General features: G+C 56.1%; 1 protein-coding gene across 6 annotated transcripts in view; it reads left to right on the forward strand.

The window, feature by feature from the left end:
• Nucleotides 1–17,315, forward strand: part of VGLL4 (vestigial like family member 4) — a 151,489-nt gene extending 134,174 nt beyond the window's left edge. For all 6 annotated transcript variants that reach the window (XM_060161174.1, XM_060161175.1, XM_060161173.1 and 3 more), the window contains 3 exons: nucleotides 10,356–10,578; nucleotides 14,067–14,187; nucleotides 14,551–17,315. In XM_060161174.1, the coding sequence (XP_060017157.1) occupies nucleotides 10,356–10,578; nucleotides 14,067–14,187; nucleotides 14,551–14,822 (616 nt within the window). In that variant the 3' untranslated portion in view covers nucleotides 14,823–17,315. The remainder of the gene's footprint in view (nucleotides 1–10,355; nucleotides 10,579–14,066; nucleotides 14,188–14,550) is intronic.
• The last annotated feature ends 37 nt before the right edge of the window (nucleotides 17,316–17,352 follow it).

The following is a 17,352-nucleotide window of genomic DNA, read 5'->3' on the forward strand; positions in this document are numbered from 1 at the left end:
AGGCATGCGCATGTGATGCCGACGTGTGCAGTAACTCATTTATCTCTCTCTTTGGCCAATACAGGGTCACAAGTATAGCTGAATTAGGAGGATTTTAGGAGACTACACGTTACTATGGGACCAGGCTGCTGGCAGAACTGTTGTGTCTTGGGTCGTGCCGTTCCGGGTGGAGTCCCAGTTGACTACAGGTCTCGGAATCATCCTGATTTCCATACTCTATTCTGTTGACCTTGGTTCTTATTAGACCTTCTGCACTGACTTTTGGTTTAAAATGTGCTGTGTAAATTGAAGGGAGTTATCTTTTCTTGTGTGCTGTGTTCTTTAGATTTCCTCTGGAGTATTGTACATAGTTCTGGGTACCACACTTAAAGGTGGATGTCACTTTGGAGAGTGCTTGGAGGTGGGTGACAGGATGGTAAGGTGTTAGGATGGTGTGAGGGTCGTTGGGAGGGATTCTTGTTGGGTGAAGAGAATTCTGGGCATGGCAGGGCTGACACAGAAGCAGTTTTCCAGTGATTGGAAGAAGAAATAGACTTCGTTGAATTTTTCCGAAGAGCAGACCGTCAATCAAAGAATCGCACTGGAACGTCGATAGTAGGGGAGGGCCTTTCATTGAACCCTTCCAGGAGTTGAGTGAATTCCGTGGAGGGGGAGTAAACGAGCGCCCTACCCTGGGGGGGTGTGAGAAGCTGCCGCAGGGCGTCACGTGAGGACGCTGCTGTTCGCACCCCTCTCTGGGGTTCACAGCTGTCCCAGCACGAAGCTCTCTTCAGCTCTCTTCCTCTGAGTGGGACAAAGCTTCCACTCTCTTCACTAAACAGTGTGTAATGTCTTCCAGCGATTTGCCACAGAATGTGGAGCAAAAGCTAAGCGTGAGCCTTCCGAACAGAATCGGAACTTGAATAGAATCAGAAAGTGGGCCGCCACCCACCCCCCCACCCCCCGCCCCGAAGAAGGGAGCGGAAATGGCACTGGAGGTGTTTGCAGACCACTCCTTCCTGGTGGCCTTGCGGGGGCTGGGATTGGTTCTCCAGTGACCCTTGGCCCAGATGCCGCCCTGGAGCTTCGTGGGTTCCTGTCTTATTCAGACCAGTTGGTGCTGCTTTTCCCTAAGAATCCATTTGCTTTTTGGTCGGTTCGTTCACGAATTAGATACCGTGTGTCGGGCACTGTTCTCCATGCTGACGCGTGGGGGCTTGGGAGCAGGGCACTGGGCAGGAGGTCCGTGCCGCTCTGGGACTTCCCTGGTGGCGCAGTGGTTAAGAATCCGCCTGCCAATGCAGGGGACATGGGTTCGAGCCCTGGTCCGGGAGGATCCCACATGCTGCGGAGCAACTAAGCCCGTGCGTCACAACTACTGAGCCTGCGCTCTCGAGCCCGCGAGCTACTGAAGCCCGGGCACCTAGAGCTTGTGCTCCACAACAAGAGAAGCCACCGCAATGAGAAGCCCGCGCACCGCCAGGAAGAGTAGCTCCTCTTGCTGCAACTAGAGAAAGCCCGCACGCAACAACAAACACCCAATGCAGCCAAAAAAAATTAAAATATAAATAAATAAATTTATTAAAAAAAAAGCCACTCTGGACCTTCTCTGTGGGCAGATCTCTTAGCGTCACCCCTTTCTCCCTCACCCAGCCATCCCAAGTGGTTGGATAGCCAAGCAGAGCAGTGCCGCAGTGATACCTCTGCTGCTGTGCAGCGGGACAGACGAGCTGCCCCAGGTTTGTGTGCGTTGCAGACACTGTAGCTGTTGTGCAGAAGGAGAGACATGATGTTTCTATCCCTCCTCTGGTGCAGGGACTTCGATGCCAAAAACAGAAGAGTGGTTGTATTATTTTTTTTTTATTTTTATATTTTGCGGTACGCGGGCCTCTCACTGTTGCGGCCTCTCCCGCTGCGGAGCACAGGCTCCGGACGCACAGGCCCAGCGGCCATGGCTCACGGGCCCAGCCGCTCCGCGGCACGTGGGATCTTCCCGGACCGGGGCACGAGCCCGTGTCCCCTGCATCGGCAGGCGGACTCCCAACCACTGCGCCACCAGGGAAGCCCTGTATTATTTTTTAATATCATTCATCAAGAGGATACATAATGACAAACATGACTTACACATCTAGTAGCAGTAGGAATTTTAAATTAATTTGTATTTTATTAGTCTCAGCCACATCTCCATTCATTTGAAATGAATGAGTGTACGCGTGTGGCCCGCGTGATCCGTTGTGTCCATAAGCAGAGCTCAGGCTGCACGTGGTCCCGTGCTGCGCCCGCCGCCCGCGGGTGGACGCCCGCCGCTCTCATGGCAGCCGTGGCCCACCCAGGATGGGGGAGGAGGGGCGAGGGGCTTTCCCCGTCGCGTTCTCAGGGTTGACCTCTTTTCTAAAACTTCAGTTTTTTCTCTCGTCTCAGCTAATGATGGAAAACATGCACAGACTGTCTTAGTCAAAGAAAACTAGTCTCTTATTTTCACAGAGTTGAGCTGCTGGGAGAGGGGCTCCGGGTGGCGGTCTGACATCACGGGTCTCGCCCTCTCTGGGCAGCAGGTTGGGGAGCCCTGACTCCCCAGGCGAAGAAGGCCCGAGTGCTGGCCCTGTTCTCGGAGCGGAGCACAGCCTCTGGCTGCCTGGCCTCTGGGCCACCGCGAGGAGAAGGGAAAGCAGAGGCCGAGCAGACGGGCAGGGACCCTCCCGCCAGGCCTGCCCCAGGATGACCAGGGAGGAAACCAAGACACGAGGGGAGCGGACCCAGCGCCTGCAGCCGCTGAGCCAGTGAGGAGCCTTAGCACGGGACAGACGGGCCTGCGCGGGGCCGTCACGTCCCGAAGTCACGTTCATAATAAAGATCCCAAGTCACCAAGAAGGACAGGAGTCAATTGTAGGCTGTTGCAGACGGGTTCTAACTACAACGCCTTTAAAGTACCTTGTGTCTTAAGGCTTACACGGCGGTTGTTTAGAAGCTTTACAGAAGTGGCCGCCGTGGGCCCAGGTGACGGCTGTCGGGTGTCCTGGGTGCCCTGGGTCCCCACGCGGGTCTGCGCAGTGACTGTGCCCGAGGGAAGAGAGACCCACCGTCTGGGGGACAGAGCAGGGCAGGAGGAGCAGCCACGAGCGTCCCCTGGGGCTGGCCCCCTGGAGGGCCCCTGGGGCTGGCCCCCTGGAGGGTCCCCTGGGGCTGGTTTCCTGGAGGGTCCCCTAGAGGCCAGCGCAGCCAGGGCATCTCAGGGCTGGAGACTGTGGAGCCGTGGGCGGTGCTGTCTCAGTGCCGCTCGGTCTTGAGGGCGGCGACTGGAGACCCTTCACTCAGCTACAGAGGCAGAGTCCAGTGAGGATGGCTGAAGCCTTCCTCAGACACGCCTGTCCTCTCCCCTACCCAGAGCTGGTCACCCTCCCTCCAGTACCGAACAGCGCGCAGGAGTTGAGGCAGGAGGGGGAGGGCTGGCCTGATGGGAGCCCCCGTCCCGCCCCCGCCGGCCTGTGCCCTGGGCGCGCCTCTTCTCAGCTCCGTCTCCCTCCTCCTGCCCTGGGAAGGGTGCGGACACCCCCGAGGCTGGCACGGGCGTTGGGGTTGGTTATCGACGGGCCCATCCGCGCAGGACTGAGGAGGAGGTCTGCTGGTTCGTTCACTCTCTGCCTGCAGTGGCCCTGAGCTGGACGGCCGGGAGGATGGCTTGGCCGATGAGGGTCTGTGGTCCTGCGCGTCGGGGCGGGCGGTGCCTTTTCCTGGCTTCCTGAATGGCACGTGGAGGAGCAGTCGGGGGGCAGCTGGCCCTCCAGCTTCTCACCGGCAGGCCTGGCCTCACACACTTTGTCACCTCAGTGCTGATTAAATGTCCTCGTGATGACAGGCACGTGTGACAAGGACACCTCAGGTCCAGTGGATCTTAGGGGCCTCTGAAAATGTCCAGACCAGGCTTCAAAAAAATGGGTGTGGGGGGGAAGAGATTAATTACAGGGAAAGCAGAATAAAACATGGATGTGGAGAATGTCTAAAGAAGTAAAAGCATTGGGGGTAAAAGCCATGGAAACTGTATTAGTTTCTGGGGCTGCCATGACCAAGTGCCACAGACTGGGTGGCTTCAGCAGGAGAAATGTATTTCCTCCCAGTTACGGGGGCTGGAGTCTGAGACGGAGCTGAGGGCAGGGTTGCTTCTTCCGAGCGCCGTGAGGACCGCGTGTCCCAGGCCTCCCTCTCAGCTTCCGGTGGCCTCGGGCATTCCTTGGCTTATAGATTGCGTTCTCCCTACGTCTTCACGTCTCACGTCGTCTTTTCTTGGTGCATGTCTGTCACTTGGTCCAACTTCTCCCTTTTAGAAGGACACCGGCCATTGGCTGAGGGCCCACCTTAATGCCCTCATCTTAATATGATTCTCTGTGAAGACCTTGTTTCCAACTAAAAGCACAGGTACTGGGGTTGGGTCTTCAGCCTCTTTTGGGGGCAGGGGACACAATTCAACCCATAACGGATAAAAGGTAATTGAAAGGAGAAAGTGGAATGGCTAACAAATGTATGAAGAGGCCCTCAGTTGCGCTGGTGCCAGACGTGACTGAGGACTCAGAGGTGGGAGGAGTGCAGTGGACGCGGGGTCCTAAAGGGCTCCGGCAGCACCCGCTGGCCCTGAAGGCGGGGCGCCCTGCAGCCAGAAGCCTTCCCTCTGGAGATGCACCTGCGCGGCACCCAGGCACAGGAATGTCAACACCGTGGGATTGTTGATAACTAGGAAAACCCGACATGGCCAAATGCCTGTCGGGACAGCAGTGGATCAACAAGCTGGTGGATTCCTGTGAAGGAATCCTGTATGGCAGGTGACGAGCATGAATGAACCGGATCTCTGGGCCAGAAACACATGAGGGGAAAAAGCCCGGCTGTTAAGTACATACAGTGATGGGAATGGAAAATGTGCTACTCTGATTTACAGATACGTTCACAGGTGGTCAGAGGACAAAGGCTCAGGTGGGAAGCATCTCCCAATATGGGCCAGCGGGTGCATCTAGGGATGAAGAAGGGGCAGGGGCCTGGGGGCGTGAAGGAGGACCATACTCTGCAGCTTTAATCCTTAGGAGGGAAGGAAAGATCTGAAGCAAATAGGATGGTGAGGTTTCATCTGTCAGTTCTGGGTGGTGGGTACATGGGTCTTTGTAGTTTTCTCTGCATCCCTCTCTTGAGACAGAAAGGTGAAAAGGAGAGGCTTTGGAGCCAGTCAAATGTAAATAGAACCCTGGTACTGTGTTAGTGTTGCAACCTTAGACAGGTTACTTATCTCCCTGCATCTCAGCGTACACACCTATGTGGTGGAGATGCTGAGGCTTACGTTGCAGCATTGTGGTGGATTTAATAAGGTGAGGATGATAACTACCTTCAGTAGATGGTAGTTGATGGTAATAAAGGTAATCCACGTAAGCAGTTTACTCGGAGGGATCCCCAGCCCGTAATGCTCTCTCTCTCTGGGCAGGTCTTTCTGAGGGCAGCCATTGCAATGGAGGTGCTTCTCCCTGGCCCTGTAGGTCACACCTGTCATGGGACAGAGCCAGTGAGGAGTGTGTCGCTTAGTTCCAGGTAGTGGGTTTTTGAAATGTGAACTAGTAGAAACCGGGGGGGAGGCATGTTACTCGCTTGCAAAGATGGGGCGGGGATGTCATCAGCCAACTGCACGGTCCTCCAAGCTCAGGTCGGGTTCCCTTGAACCTTGGATGCGGTAGGGCTGTGGCTTTTTTCTTGATTATTAAGTTACGTTAAGCGGTGGCAGGTGTCCTATACGACACAGTCTTCCCCCCAGTCAAAGGCAGAGACAGCTGCCCCCGAGTCACTGCCGAGCAGGACGTGCTGGGCACCGCAGCAGACAGACCGCGGTCCCTCTGTGCCTTTGGGATGCCCTGAATGCCAGTATTTCTCAGCTTTTTCCGGCCCATGACACCGTTTTGTACCAGGAGGGCACCTCTGCCTCGCCTCCCACCCCTTCCCCATGCCAACGCCTTCCCTCCACACCACACACCCTGGCGGCACTGTCTTGCCCCGCCGCTTCCCGTCTGAAATTGGTACCTTGGAGTGACGAGACTGACCCAGGATGTCCTGGACACACCCACGCGCCCTCCCGCCTGGTTGGAAAGCAGTGAACTCTCCTGCTCACAAGGAGAAAGAGGGGGTGATGCGTGAGGTTTGGATGACCTGGGGGACACTTAGAAGCGGGGGAAGGGGAAACAGAAGATGGGGAAGGTAGTGAAAGGGAGAAACTATTTCACAGCTGTTTATGGCTGTTTAAATGCTCCCTAAATTCTGCATTTTTCAGAAAAAAGTCTTTCCTGTTGGGAATTTCCTCTGAAATTGCCTTAATTCCCTTTCGTTCACCACAGAGCCTAACTGGACTCACACATGATGTGTGTACTTTAATAGTTCAGTTAGGGGCTTCCCTGGTGGCGCAGTGGTTAAGAATCCACCTGCCAGTGCAGGGGACGTGGGTTCGACCCCTGGTCTGCGAAGATCCCACATGCCGCGGAGCAATTAAGCCTGTGCGCCACAACTACTGAGCCCGTGCGCCACAACTTCTGAAGCCTGTGTGCACCTAGAGCCTGCGCACCACAACGAAGAGTAGCCCCCACTCGCCGCAGCTAGAGAAAGCCTGCGCGTGGCGACGGAAGACCCAATGTAGCCAAAAATAAAATAAATTTTTGAAAAAGATAGTTCACTTAGTGAATGGTGGTTAAAACACCCGCTCTGTGCTCAGCCCCCGTGCCTTGCAGGGTTGTCCCCTCACGCACATGCAGGTCCCCACCGTGCCCTCCGGTGCTCCAGTTTGGGGGGTCAGGGAGGGCCTCCTGGAAGCTGGGGATGGAGGGGTGGGTGATGCGGGGGCCTGCAGTGAGGATGGCTGAGCGGCTGGGTGTCTGGTTGCCGTCCCGCCTCCACCGCTCAGGCTAAGCGTTTATCGTCCTCACCTCCGGCCTCTTTTCTGTGAGACAGGGACGGGGCCATCTACTTGATCCACGTCACAGACCCAGCAACTCAGCAAGTAATGGCAGGGGAGAGACATTTTCTGGTTTTAATTTTTTTTAATTACTACTATTTTTAATTGTAGTGCATACAGTGTACCATTATAGCCATTTCTAAGTGTACAGTTCAACGGCATTAAGTATCTTCTCTGAGGAAGCTTCCTAAAATTAACGACGCTTTAACAACTTTATTGTGATACGTGTTGGGCCGTGAAGGTGAAGGTTTGTTACCCATCCTGTAGGTTCCCAGAGGGCGGACGCTTGTGTGAGGGCTGCAGAGGACAGGCAAGATGGGTGAGTCGGAGGCCGGGCTCGGTCTTTGCCGGGACCCTCGTGGGCCCTGCTCCCTCCTTCCTTGAACCTCCACATACACCTCACCCTCGTGCACAGTGGGTGTTGCCACAGACCTTCAGTCCCCTCCTGCTGTGGGTGTTCTGCATCCCATTGGCCGGGACACCCTGTCACCTCAGGGATGTTCCTGTATTACGGGAGCCTGGGCCCGCGCGGGGGACACGGGGGCCGGGTTGGGCCGAGGGGCCTACAGCATGGGGACCCCCGGGGCCCCAGAACATTTCCTCCAAAGCACTAAGTAAATAGCTTCATCCCCACGTCCCTCCCCTGTGCTAAGAATTCAGACTCCCTTTGGTTTAGTGAATTGGTGTCAGGAGGTAAGGAATTTGGTTGAGGCCCGAGATTGTCAAGTAAGACCTTCCCGAGGGTTTCCTTCAGCTCTGAGCCCCGGCCGGCTGAAGGGCGGGAAAACCTCACATTGACGACTGTGCGAGTGGATGCACTTTCCTCAGTTTCACTGCCTGGAGTTGAGTCTACTTTTCCCCAGACACTGGGGACATTGCTGGCTTCTCGCCTCAGGGCAGAGCGGCAGCGCGTGGCACCCATTTCTCTGTGGAAATGCCCTCCCCAGGGTGAGGATGGGTCCCGGGAGGGGCCGTGCACCCCAAGCCTCCTGTCATCGGCTGCCCCTCTGCGTCCAGCCCCCCGCACGAGCCCTCTGGACTCTTTGCCGAGCAAACGTCGTCTTTAATGAGAACGGAGGCGCCGCGGGGCTCGCAGGCAGGAAGCGTGTGGTTTGGGTCCGGGAGCACATGACGCCCCGGGAAGCAGCGGAGCCCGGGGTATGAGTCACTGGGGGAAGGAAAACAACGTCTGTCTTCAAGCTCCGGGAACTGGGAAAACGAGCTGGAAATCTGAGTAATGTATAATTTTACTAAAATTAACCAGCGCGGTCTTCAGATGGTTTCTGGGTGTTTCAGTGTCTTTTCCGGTCCTTGATGCCTGCCGCGTCCTGCCTGCGGGGGCCCATTCTCCCGTTCGCTCCCCGCGGGTTGACTTGGGACAGTCCCCATCGCTCCTCGGGCCCCCTGCTGCGCTGTGCAGCGTCGCGGTGCTGCGTGGTGCGGGGTGTGAGCACCGGCGCCCCCGGGCGACTCTCCAGCCTTCTGCCCGCTCCTCTGGCCCTGCACCCCTCCCGGTGCTGTGGTGGTCACGGGGGAGCTTGTCGCCCCTGCCCGTGGTCGTGAGCCCATGAGAAGGGCTGTGTCTTCCTCTTTGTAACCGTCAGAAAATAGGGGCTCAGTTAACATTGGTTGAATATCGTGGGGCCTGAACTGGACGGAGGCGCGTTCCAAGTGACGTGTCCGGTCCCTGAGTTTGCAGAGTTCATGAAGTGACCTCTAGAAACCTCATTTTGGGGGGTAGGTTCCCTGACACAATGACAAACCTCACTGTGTCAGGGAAGCAATTCACATAGCTCATCAAACACTGAATTTTATTCAAATTTAGATGGAAACCTGATGCTGGAGATGACTCTGTGTGACAGCGTAGTCTTTTCAGACACTGGTCACCTGTATATTCAGTAATAAGTACCCGTTCAGGGAAAAGCCAGGTTATCTTGGGTTTGAGGGGCCTGAAACCCATCGAGCCAGACGTCCCCGTTCTGTGCCGTTCCGCAGGAACGTTCGGCGTTTGCGGTCACGACCGCGCAGCCCTTCACTGTAAAGGCCTGTAATGTCATCTGAATCATCACAGGAAGATGAAATCATGGACAGGCTGGTTTCAGAATTACTTTTTTTCTTTTCTTTTTTTGGTATTGTAATTTTTTGAAACTTGTCAGGATCCATGTGGTGTGTATGGAACATCTCATCTACACTGTGACCAGAACATACTCTTCCGTGATTGTCTTCATGGGCTGGAAGTTTATTGTCTAATTGCTTCTAAGTCAGCTTGTATAGTCGACCAGCGAAGAGTGCGGGGCTGGCGGGACACACCCATAAATTACATGCTGTGCCTTATGCGGTTCGTTGCCCTGTAGTTGATGAACTAAGCTTACAGCTGATTTGGTTCCACTAATGTCCATTGATCTCTCCACCGTCACAGAAGTCATTACCACATTTTTAGTTAGAATACTTGCTCCTTTGTTATGAAAAAAAGACTGCTTTGGCAGCAGAGAACACAGCGGATTTAAGGGCTGAGACCTGAGGCACAAAGAACCCCTGGGCGGGGGTGAAACCTGGGCCGCGAGTTCCTAGGCTTCTACCGTGAGGCCCACCGCTACTGTGCGGAGTCATTCTCCCCGTTCTCAAAGAGATGCAGCGTGTGACCTTGCCCCTAGATGAGATCCATCAGGTTGCAGGCAGGGCCCGTGCTACCGCGTCATCTGGGTCCCACTCGGCCTGCACCTGCCTGTGGTTGGACTTTCCTACGGCAGGGCCCTCCCGCTGGTGCGCCAGGCTCTCCACGCTCCACACCAGCCTGATCGCCACACCGTGAGCCAAACACCACGGCTCGCGGGCCAGTAGCCTTGGCCAGTGAGGAGACTGCGCTGGGTCTCGGTCCCCTCGTCTGGGGCGGGGGTGGTTACAGCCTCCCCTTCTCAGTGCTGTTGGGAAGACTGAATGAGCTGAGGCCAGTGGAGCCTTAGAACAGGACCCGGCAGGTAGGAGGCATGGGGTTACTTTGGCATCATCACCACCTTCATCCTTCTGAAGGCAGATCCTGGTCCAACCAAGCCAGCCTGGAGCACACAGGTGAGATCTCTGGGCTCCGAGCGAGTGGAGTTTGTTGAAGGAGCGCTCAGCCAGACTGCCGAGCCAGGGGGCTGCCGTCTCGTCTGGATGGAGCTATGGAGCTGACTCTGGACCCTGGGAAGGTGCTTCTCCCCAGCACCCACCTGGGTTAGCATCCTGGCCCCTCAGTTACTGGTAGGCTATTCGATCAGAGCCTCAGACGGTGGGGTGATGATTGTGTAATATTTACCCACACCAAAGTGAGGGATGAAATGATCAGTGTGAGTGTCTCACCAGCCCCCTTGCCTCCCAGAAGCTGCCAGGTTTTCCTGTCTGAGCGTTCACTCCTCTTTTCCAGGAACAAGACGGCCAACGGGGACTGCCGGAAAGACCCCCGGGAACGGAGCCGCAGCCCCATTGAGCGAGCCGTGGCCCCCACTATGAGCCTGCACGGCAGCCACCTGTACACGTCCCTCCCCAGCCTCAGCATGGAGCAGCCCCTTGCACTGACCAAGAACAGCCTGGACGCTGGCAGGCCGGCCGGCCTCTCGCCCACCATGACCCCAGTGGAGCGGCAGCAGGTACGCCCTTGTCCAGCGCGGCTCGGCCGGTGGCCGGTAGTGGGTCCGGGGGCTTGGGGGATGGAGGGTGGGCTGCAGGGAGGGCGGTGACAGACGTGGGGAGTAACCCCACCCTCGGTTCTGTACTGAGGGTGGTTTTAATTCTGACCTGGGCCTGCCTAGGCCTCGCCCCTTGGGACTAATGGCCTCAGACAAGACAATGTCTTTGGGGCTTAGTTTCTTTGCACGAGACGGGGTTGGTCTAGACTAGCTGTGTTTCTAGCAGTCTTCCTTGGCAGCCGTGTTTAGGGATCAATGTAATAATCCTAATAGGAATCCTACGTCAACCCGTTACAGGGCCACACAGATGGAGTTAAATGCCAGGTTGCTTTGCTTTGGGCTGGAATCCTATGAAGTCAGTGGTCACAGTGGCTATTAGCTCCTGCTGGTCAGAAACCTGTGATTGGCAAAGTTTTTTTTTTTTTTTTAGGAAATTAAGTTGTTACTTAATAAACACAGATTGCTTGGTAGGAAAAAAGGCTTTAAAAAATGGGGTTCCTGGGGGCTTCCCTGGTGGCGCAGTGGTTGAGAGTCCGCCTGCCGATGCAGGGGACGTGGGTTCGTGCCCCGGTCCGGGAGGACCCCACATGCTGCGGAGCAGCTGGGCCCGTGAGCCATGGCCGCTGAGCCTGCGCGTCCAGAGCCTGTGCTCTGCAACGGGATAGGCCACAACAGTGAGAGGCCCGCGTACCGCCAAAAAAAGAAAAAAAAAAAAATGGGGTTCCTAGAGGAAGAGCTAATAAAAGGAGGCATTAGCCTTGAGGTTCAGAAACACTGCACGAACCCATGGCTTTTCTCTCTGAACCTTTGGGGCCTGTGACCTAATAGGTCCTCACTCAGTGTTTGCTTAAGACTCTTGGACGTGGACAGCGAGCAGAGGAGGTGTTGGGGCCGCCGGAGCCGGGCTCAGCCTCCAGGCCGCCACTGTGTCCCCGGCCCGCGCCTGGTTCTGACCCAGTCTGTGACAGCTGCTTGTGAGGGGCCCCGGGCGTTGGGCGAGGTTGCGCTGGTGCCTGTGGTTCCCAGTGAGGCTGATGGAGCCCAAAATCACAACCCTGTTTGTTTCCTTTGTTCTTTTAACAAAACTGCGTGGACACTTGCTTTGTGTAGGGAGTGTGTTAGAAACTGGTCAAGCTGGATGCGGGCGCTCACAGTTTTGAGTCTGGAGGAGACAGGGAGTCAGATAACTCAAGTCTTAATGTATGAATTGGTGAGAACCAGGCTGAGTTAGCACGTAGTGGACACTCACCAGTGCTGCTGCGCCCCGGTGCTGGGAGGCCCTGGAGCTACAGGAAGGAGGGGAGTTATACTGGGAGGGCCCGGGGCGTCTCCCAGACCCAGGGTCGCGGGTACAGCCAGGCTCAGGAAGCAAGGGCCGGCTCTTGCCTGGGCGAGCAGATAGGAGGCGGGACCCTCCTTCCTCCCCTGGCCCCATGCCTGTCTCTGCATCCTTTTCTCTCTCTGCTTCTGGATCACATGGCCAGCTCGGCGTGGCCGTCCCCCAGCTCCTGAGCTCAACTTGAATCTTCTCCTGAGTCGGCCTCGGTGGTTGAGCCGCAGCTGAGGCAGATCTCCAGCCTGACCACGGGGCGAGGTCACTTATGAACATGGCTGCACAGCCCCATCTCGAGGATGGAGAGCACTTCACTACGAGAGGGCTGGCGGGGAGATCACGGGCTCGGGGGTTCAAATAGGCCCTTCAAAAGGTGGGCTGCACACTGCAGGCTGTCCTTCAGGTGCGGCATGACCAGCACCTGCAGGGCAGGACTCCTGGACGTGACCACGGGCCAGGCCCCCACACCCATCTCAGGCGATGCTCCACGCCCCTCAGGTACGAGTCTTCCCGTTTCATACTCAAAGAAATGGAAGCTTAGAGGGCTGAAGGTCCTGCCTACTGACTAGAGCTGGTTCACCCAGGTCCACCCGGCCTCAAAGCCATGTTCTCTCCTGTCTGCCATTGTCCTCCACACGGGGCGGTGTCGCACCAGCTCTCCTGGTGGCTCCATCCCATTGCTCACGTGTGGAATTAATAAAGCCCCAGATTCTTGGTTCACGTGCTGCCACTAAGCTGCATCTTCTCCTGTCCTGGATGTGTGGAATTTCTTGTTAGACCCAAGCACATCCCCGCTCACCGGTGTGGGTACAGATCTTCATCACAGACGTGTTCTTATCATTCGTGTTCACTTCTCATCACAGGAAGGTTTGATGTGCAGACTTCGCAGTGGCTACTGATCCACCTCTTTACGGGAAAGGCCGGGGGTGGACAAGGCCCGATTCCCTTGTTGACACTGCCTTTGGGGTGACCCTTCAGCTAGGTCCTGCTAGCTGTCTCGTCGTCCGGGTTTTCAGGAGTTAAGTTTCCTGGCTGGAACCTAAGGGCGCTCAGTTGGTTCACAGATGTTTTCTGTCCGGGTCTGGGGATGCAGACACTCGCTGGTCCCTGCTCTGAAGTGTGTGTGGTCGGGGAGACAGGTGTCTCTGGAAGGGCTGGTATACTGGCTGAATGTGGGGCGGGCAGGGGGAGGGTCATGCTTCACAGAGATGATATTTGAACAGGGTTTTAAAGGACGAGCGGAGTTTGCCAGGCAGACTCTGCGGTGGTTTCGGGGAAGGAGGGCGAGTGTGGGCAGGCGCATGGGGTGAGGGTGCTCTGTGTGTAATTCAGGCACTTGGATAGGTTCCTGCGTTTCTGTCTCCATCATGACTTGCATGGTCGTAACAGAAACCGACTTGAGCTGGCTTGGCTTGGGAAAAACCAGGAGTATATTAGAAGGGTCCTGGGATGGCCCAGAGAAGCCGGGAGTTGGGGGGAGGGTTCCGAGGATACACTCTGAGAAGGGCAGGGCCAGGCGCTCTCAGGACCATGACGGTAGGAGCCGTGGTCCCTTTACAGCCCTCTGCCATCTACACGCTGGTCTCCCGACTCGGCGATGGTCTCATTTCAGATCCAAGAGTTGGGACAGGCCAGCTCCCAACAGCCAAGCCTCTGTCCCACGTCCCTCACCGATCCACACTGCCACTGCCTCACACTGAGGGTCACTGCTCAGACAAGGGAGAGCTTGGGAGGGGGCCGAGCGCACCCCCCCAAGACTCTCGTTCACGGTGGGTTCGGGTCGTTGAGCGGTGTGGCCCCCGACGTGAAGCAGGAGGCGGCACCTGGGCTTGACTGGATCTGCTGTTGGGCCGGCTCCAGGAGGGGCTCCCGCAGAGCGTGGGTACTGGTGAGGCCCCGCGCCGAGGCACCACTCCAACACCGAGGCCGCCGGCACTTGGTTCTCCAGGCGGGACGGGTGCCCGGCGTGGGGACTGAGGGGCGCCGGGGTGGCCGCCCGGCCTCGGAGCTGGGCGGGGATATGAGGATGGGGTCGCCACTTGGGGCGGGGGAGCAGAACCGCTGCTGCCGCCTGTGTGCCCGCGCCCGCACTGACGCCAGCTCCCTCCTTCCGCAGAACCGGCCCTCGGTGATCACGTGCGCCTCCGCCAGCGCCCGGAACTGCAACCTCTCCCACTGCCCCATCGCGCACAGCGGCTGCGCGGCCGGCCCGGCCAGCTACCGGAGGGCCCCGAGCTGTAAGTGCCCCGCTCAGACCACTGCAGGGGACTGAGGGCTCCTTCCGTGTCCTCTTGGTCCCAGGAGCGGCTGGCCTCTGGGCCCCTTTCTGAGGGAGGTCGACACCCTGTTCTTTGAGCCCCGGTGCAGTGGCCTTGTGCTTGGCAGGGGGGTCGGGGGGGCCGGGGGAGCAGCACGTCGGCCCCGCCCTCCAGGCCCCACCTCTAGCGGGGTCCGCCGGCTGCAGCACGGGGGGTCTGAACGCGTTCACGGCCCGGCGCAGCAGGCGCGCCGCCCCGTGGCAGGCTCAGAGAGGTGACCTGTGCGGGGGCCCCCCTGGTGTCTCCGGGTTCCGGCCCTGACCGCTGTCCTCCCCCCCGCAGCCGCCACCACCTGCGACCCCGTGGTGGAGGAGCATTTCCGCAGGAGTCTGGGCAAGAACTACAAGGAGCCCGAGCCGGCGCCCAACTCCGTGTCCATCACGGGCTCTGTGGACGACCACTTCGCCAAAGCCCTGGGCGACACATGGCTCCAGATCAAGGCAGCCAAGGACGGCGCGTCGAGCAGCCCCGAGTCGGCCTCTCGCAGGGGCCAGCCCGCCAGCCCCTCTGCCCACATGGTCAGCCACAGCCACTCCCCGTCTGTGGCCTCCTGAAGGGAGCACCGCCCTCCAACGCCACGTCCATCTGCATGGTTTGCCTGAGCTTCGAACAGTCAGTGCTTAAAAAATGGAAAAATGAAAAAAAAAAAAATCGTGGGGGTGGGGGGAGGGAGGGATGGTTTATTCGCAAAAACCACGTCGTCGGGATTTTTGTTCTGTTTTGTACTTGCTTGGTATCCGTACCCGGGGCCCTCAGACGTGATAGCAGCACCTGCGCGTGGAACCTCTGTCCGCTGTCGCTCCCCAGTCCCTGCCTTGGTTACCAAAGAAGCCTCAATGCAGGTCAGCTGCCCGACAGGGCCTGGACTCCACGGCTTGCGCGTTCTTAGTCACGGGCCAGGCCACTGGTGACCCAGACGCTTTGTGCTTTTTCATTTGCTTCTCGAGACCGGGGCGTGTGCGGCTCAGCTTCCAGCCCACGTGTGTGTGTGCGCTTGTGTGTGTGCGTCTACTTGAAGAGAACAGAACTGTCCTGTCTGATTTGCACTATGGGAGGAGGACTCAAGTTGCCTGCCTGACAACTTTGTGCGAGATGATAGTACTCTGAGGGCAAACTGCTGAAAAACGGAGGGTTTAAGGATGACATTTCTGACCATGGGTGTGTTTTTCTGTTGTTGTATTAATTTAGACAAAACTGCTTTGGAAGGGGAAGTCTCATGCAGGTTTATAGGTCTTTCTCTGTCTAGATTTTCAGGTGCTTGCAACTGGACTGCAGACTCTACCAATCACGGGCATTTTACCTTTTCTAAACACTGCAGTTTGTTAGACTAGAGCTGAAGTTGGAGGATTCTGTAGTGCTTTAAACGTGATGCATGTTTTAATGGATAAAAATAGCTGGTTTCTATTAATTGTATAGACAGTAAACAGAAAGCTTAATACTTACTAGCTTCTTTTCAGAATTCGTTTATTTTTGTCAGTTACAGTCCTAGATATACTTACTGCTGGTACAGTTGTACTCTAAGATTTGTGTTTGATATTCACGTTACTCCCAAGTAGCGTGGGGCCAGTCGGTCCCTGGCAGGCCCTGGACACAGGCGGGCGAGTGGCTGGTCAGCTGCAGAGCAGGATGCTCGAGTTGTGGCTGCAGGCTGACAGCATCAGTTATTTTTTGCATCCCTGTCTGCTTCTTAACGCGCTCCCAGGGCAGTTGGGACTTGTGTCTTCCAACTTCCCTCGATGCAGAAACTGCTCCCTTTGAACTCGTGGCTGAACAGCAGATTCCCGACAATCTGTGAGATGGTGTTTTGTATGCTTCCTCGTACGCTGGGGCCAAGGCAGTATACATTCCTCTGACTTTATACAGTTATTACTGCATTTATTATCGTTTGCTATAGTAATAGCTACTAACTAGAACTTAGTGAAGAAGAAAGCATGACAGACCCAGCTGTGGATGTTCTACAGCTGCTCTTCTTTCTGGTAAACGTTTCCATGCCCCTGCCCCTCCCCTGTGCTACTATCCTCCAGCCTTGCCCACCACAGGGCCTGAGCAGTCACCTGGCCAGGTGACTCGGGCATGACCGCCTCACCCGCGAGGCACCGTGGACTCACCGGAGCTCTCGAGGCTGGTTGTCAGTATGAGAAAAGTACAGGTTCGCTGGTTGGCATTGGTGAACAGGCAGGAGGATGGGCTCTTGTGGCCACAGGGTGGCTGTAGGTATTTGAAAAGGCGGAGGAAAGCCTCCCCTTTTGGCCCCCGCACATGTTTCCCTCCCACTTAACTGGGCTTCCAGGCTTCTGCATTCAGGCCCCTATATTTTCTGTAGGAAAAATCGTTGAGAACACTTTTTTTATATAGGTAACTTTAAGACCATCGTTACGCTGTGCGTAAAGAATGTACAGAGAAATTTGTAGGTATTTTTTGAAGAACAATTAATTTGTTAATGATATGTAGCTATTTAATTTTTCCCTTTCCTATTGTAATCATTCATATTTTTTTGTTGTTTGGAAAAAAAAGTTGATCTTTTTTTTGTCGTAGATTTGTCTGTAAAAGTGCAGGAACACAGTTATTCTATGAGAACACTGCATCTGCCTTAATAGCCACTAGTTTGTTATTGCTACAGGCTACTGAGCGTCGCCCCAGGAAAACAACCCCACTGCCGGCGGCTCTGTGCAGAACGGGCTCCTCGCACGCCCGCGTCCACCAGCGAGGCCATCGCTTTGCGAGGGACGTTGGCACTGAGGGCCGGGTCCCTGGTGCGCTGACCTATCTGGGATAGGCAGCACCTGGGAGGGGCCTCGGGCAGGAAACCAAACGGTCACCAGGAAGGGACACTCCCAGGCCTTGGGGGGCACAGAGAGGTTCTTCACAGAGCCACGCCATCTGCAGTGTGTTCTGACCATTCTCTCCATGTTTGTAAATCTGTAATATACCATTCTCTGTGTGGCCTGTTTTTCCTGGAAGAAGAAGAAAAAAAAAGGTTTGGCAGGCCATCTTTTTTTTGTACTTAAAAGTAGCCTTAAGAACAATAATAAAGTGCTCTTAAACCACAGACTGTATGTGTGATCCTTGGGTCCTGCAGTGACA

The sequence above is a fragment of the Lagenorhynchus albirostris genome, chromosome 10, assembly GCF_949774975.1.
Source record: "Lagenorhynchus albirostris chromosome 10, mLagAlb1.1, whole genome shotgun sequence".
Classification (NCBI taxonomy): domain Eukaryota; kingdom Metazoa; phylum Chordata; class Mammalia; order Artiodactyla; family Delphinidae; genus Lagenorhynchus; species Lagenorhynchus albirostris.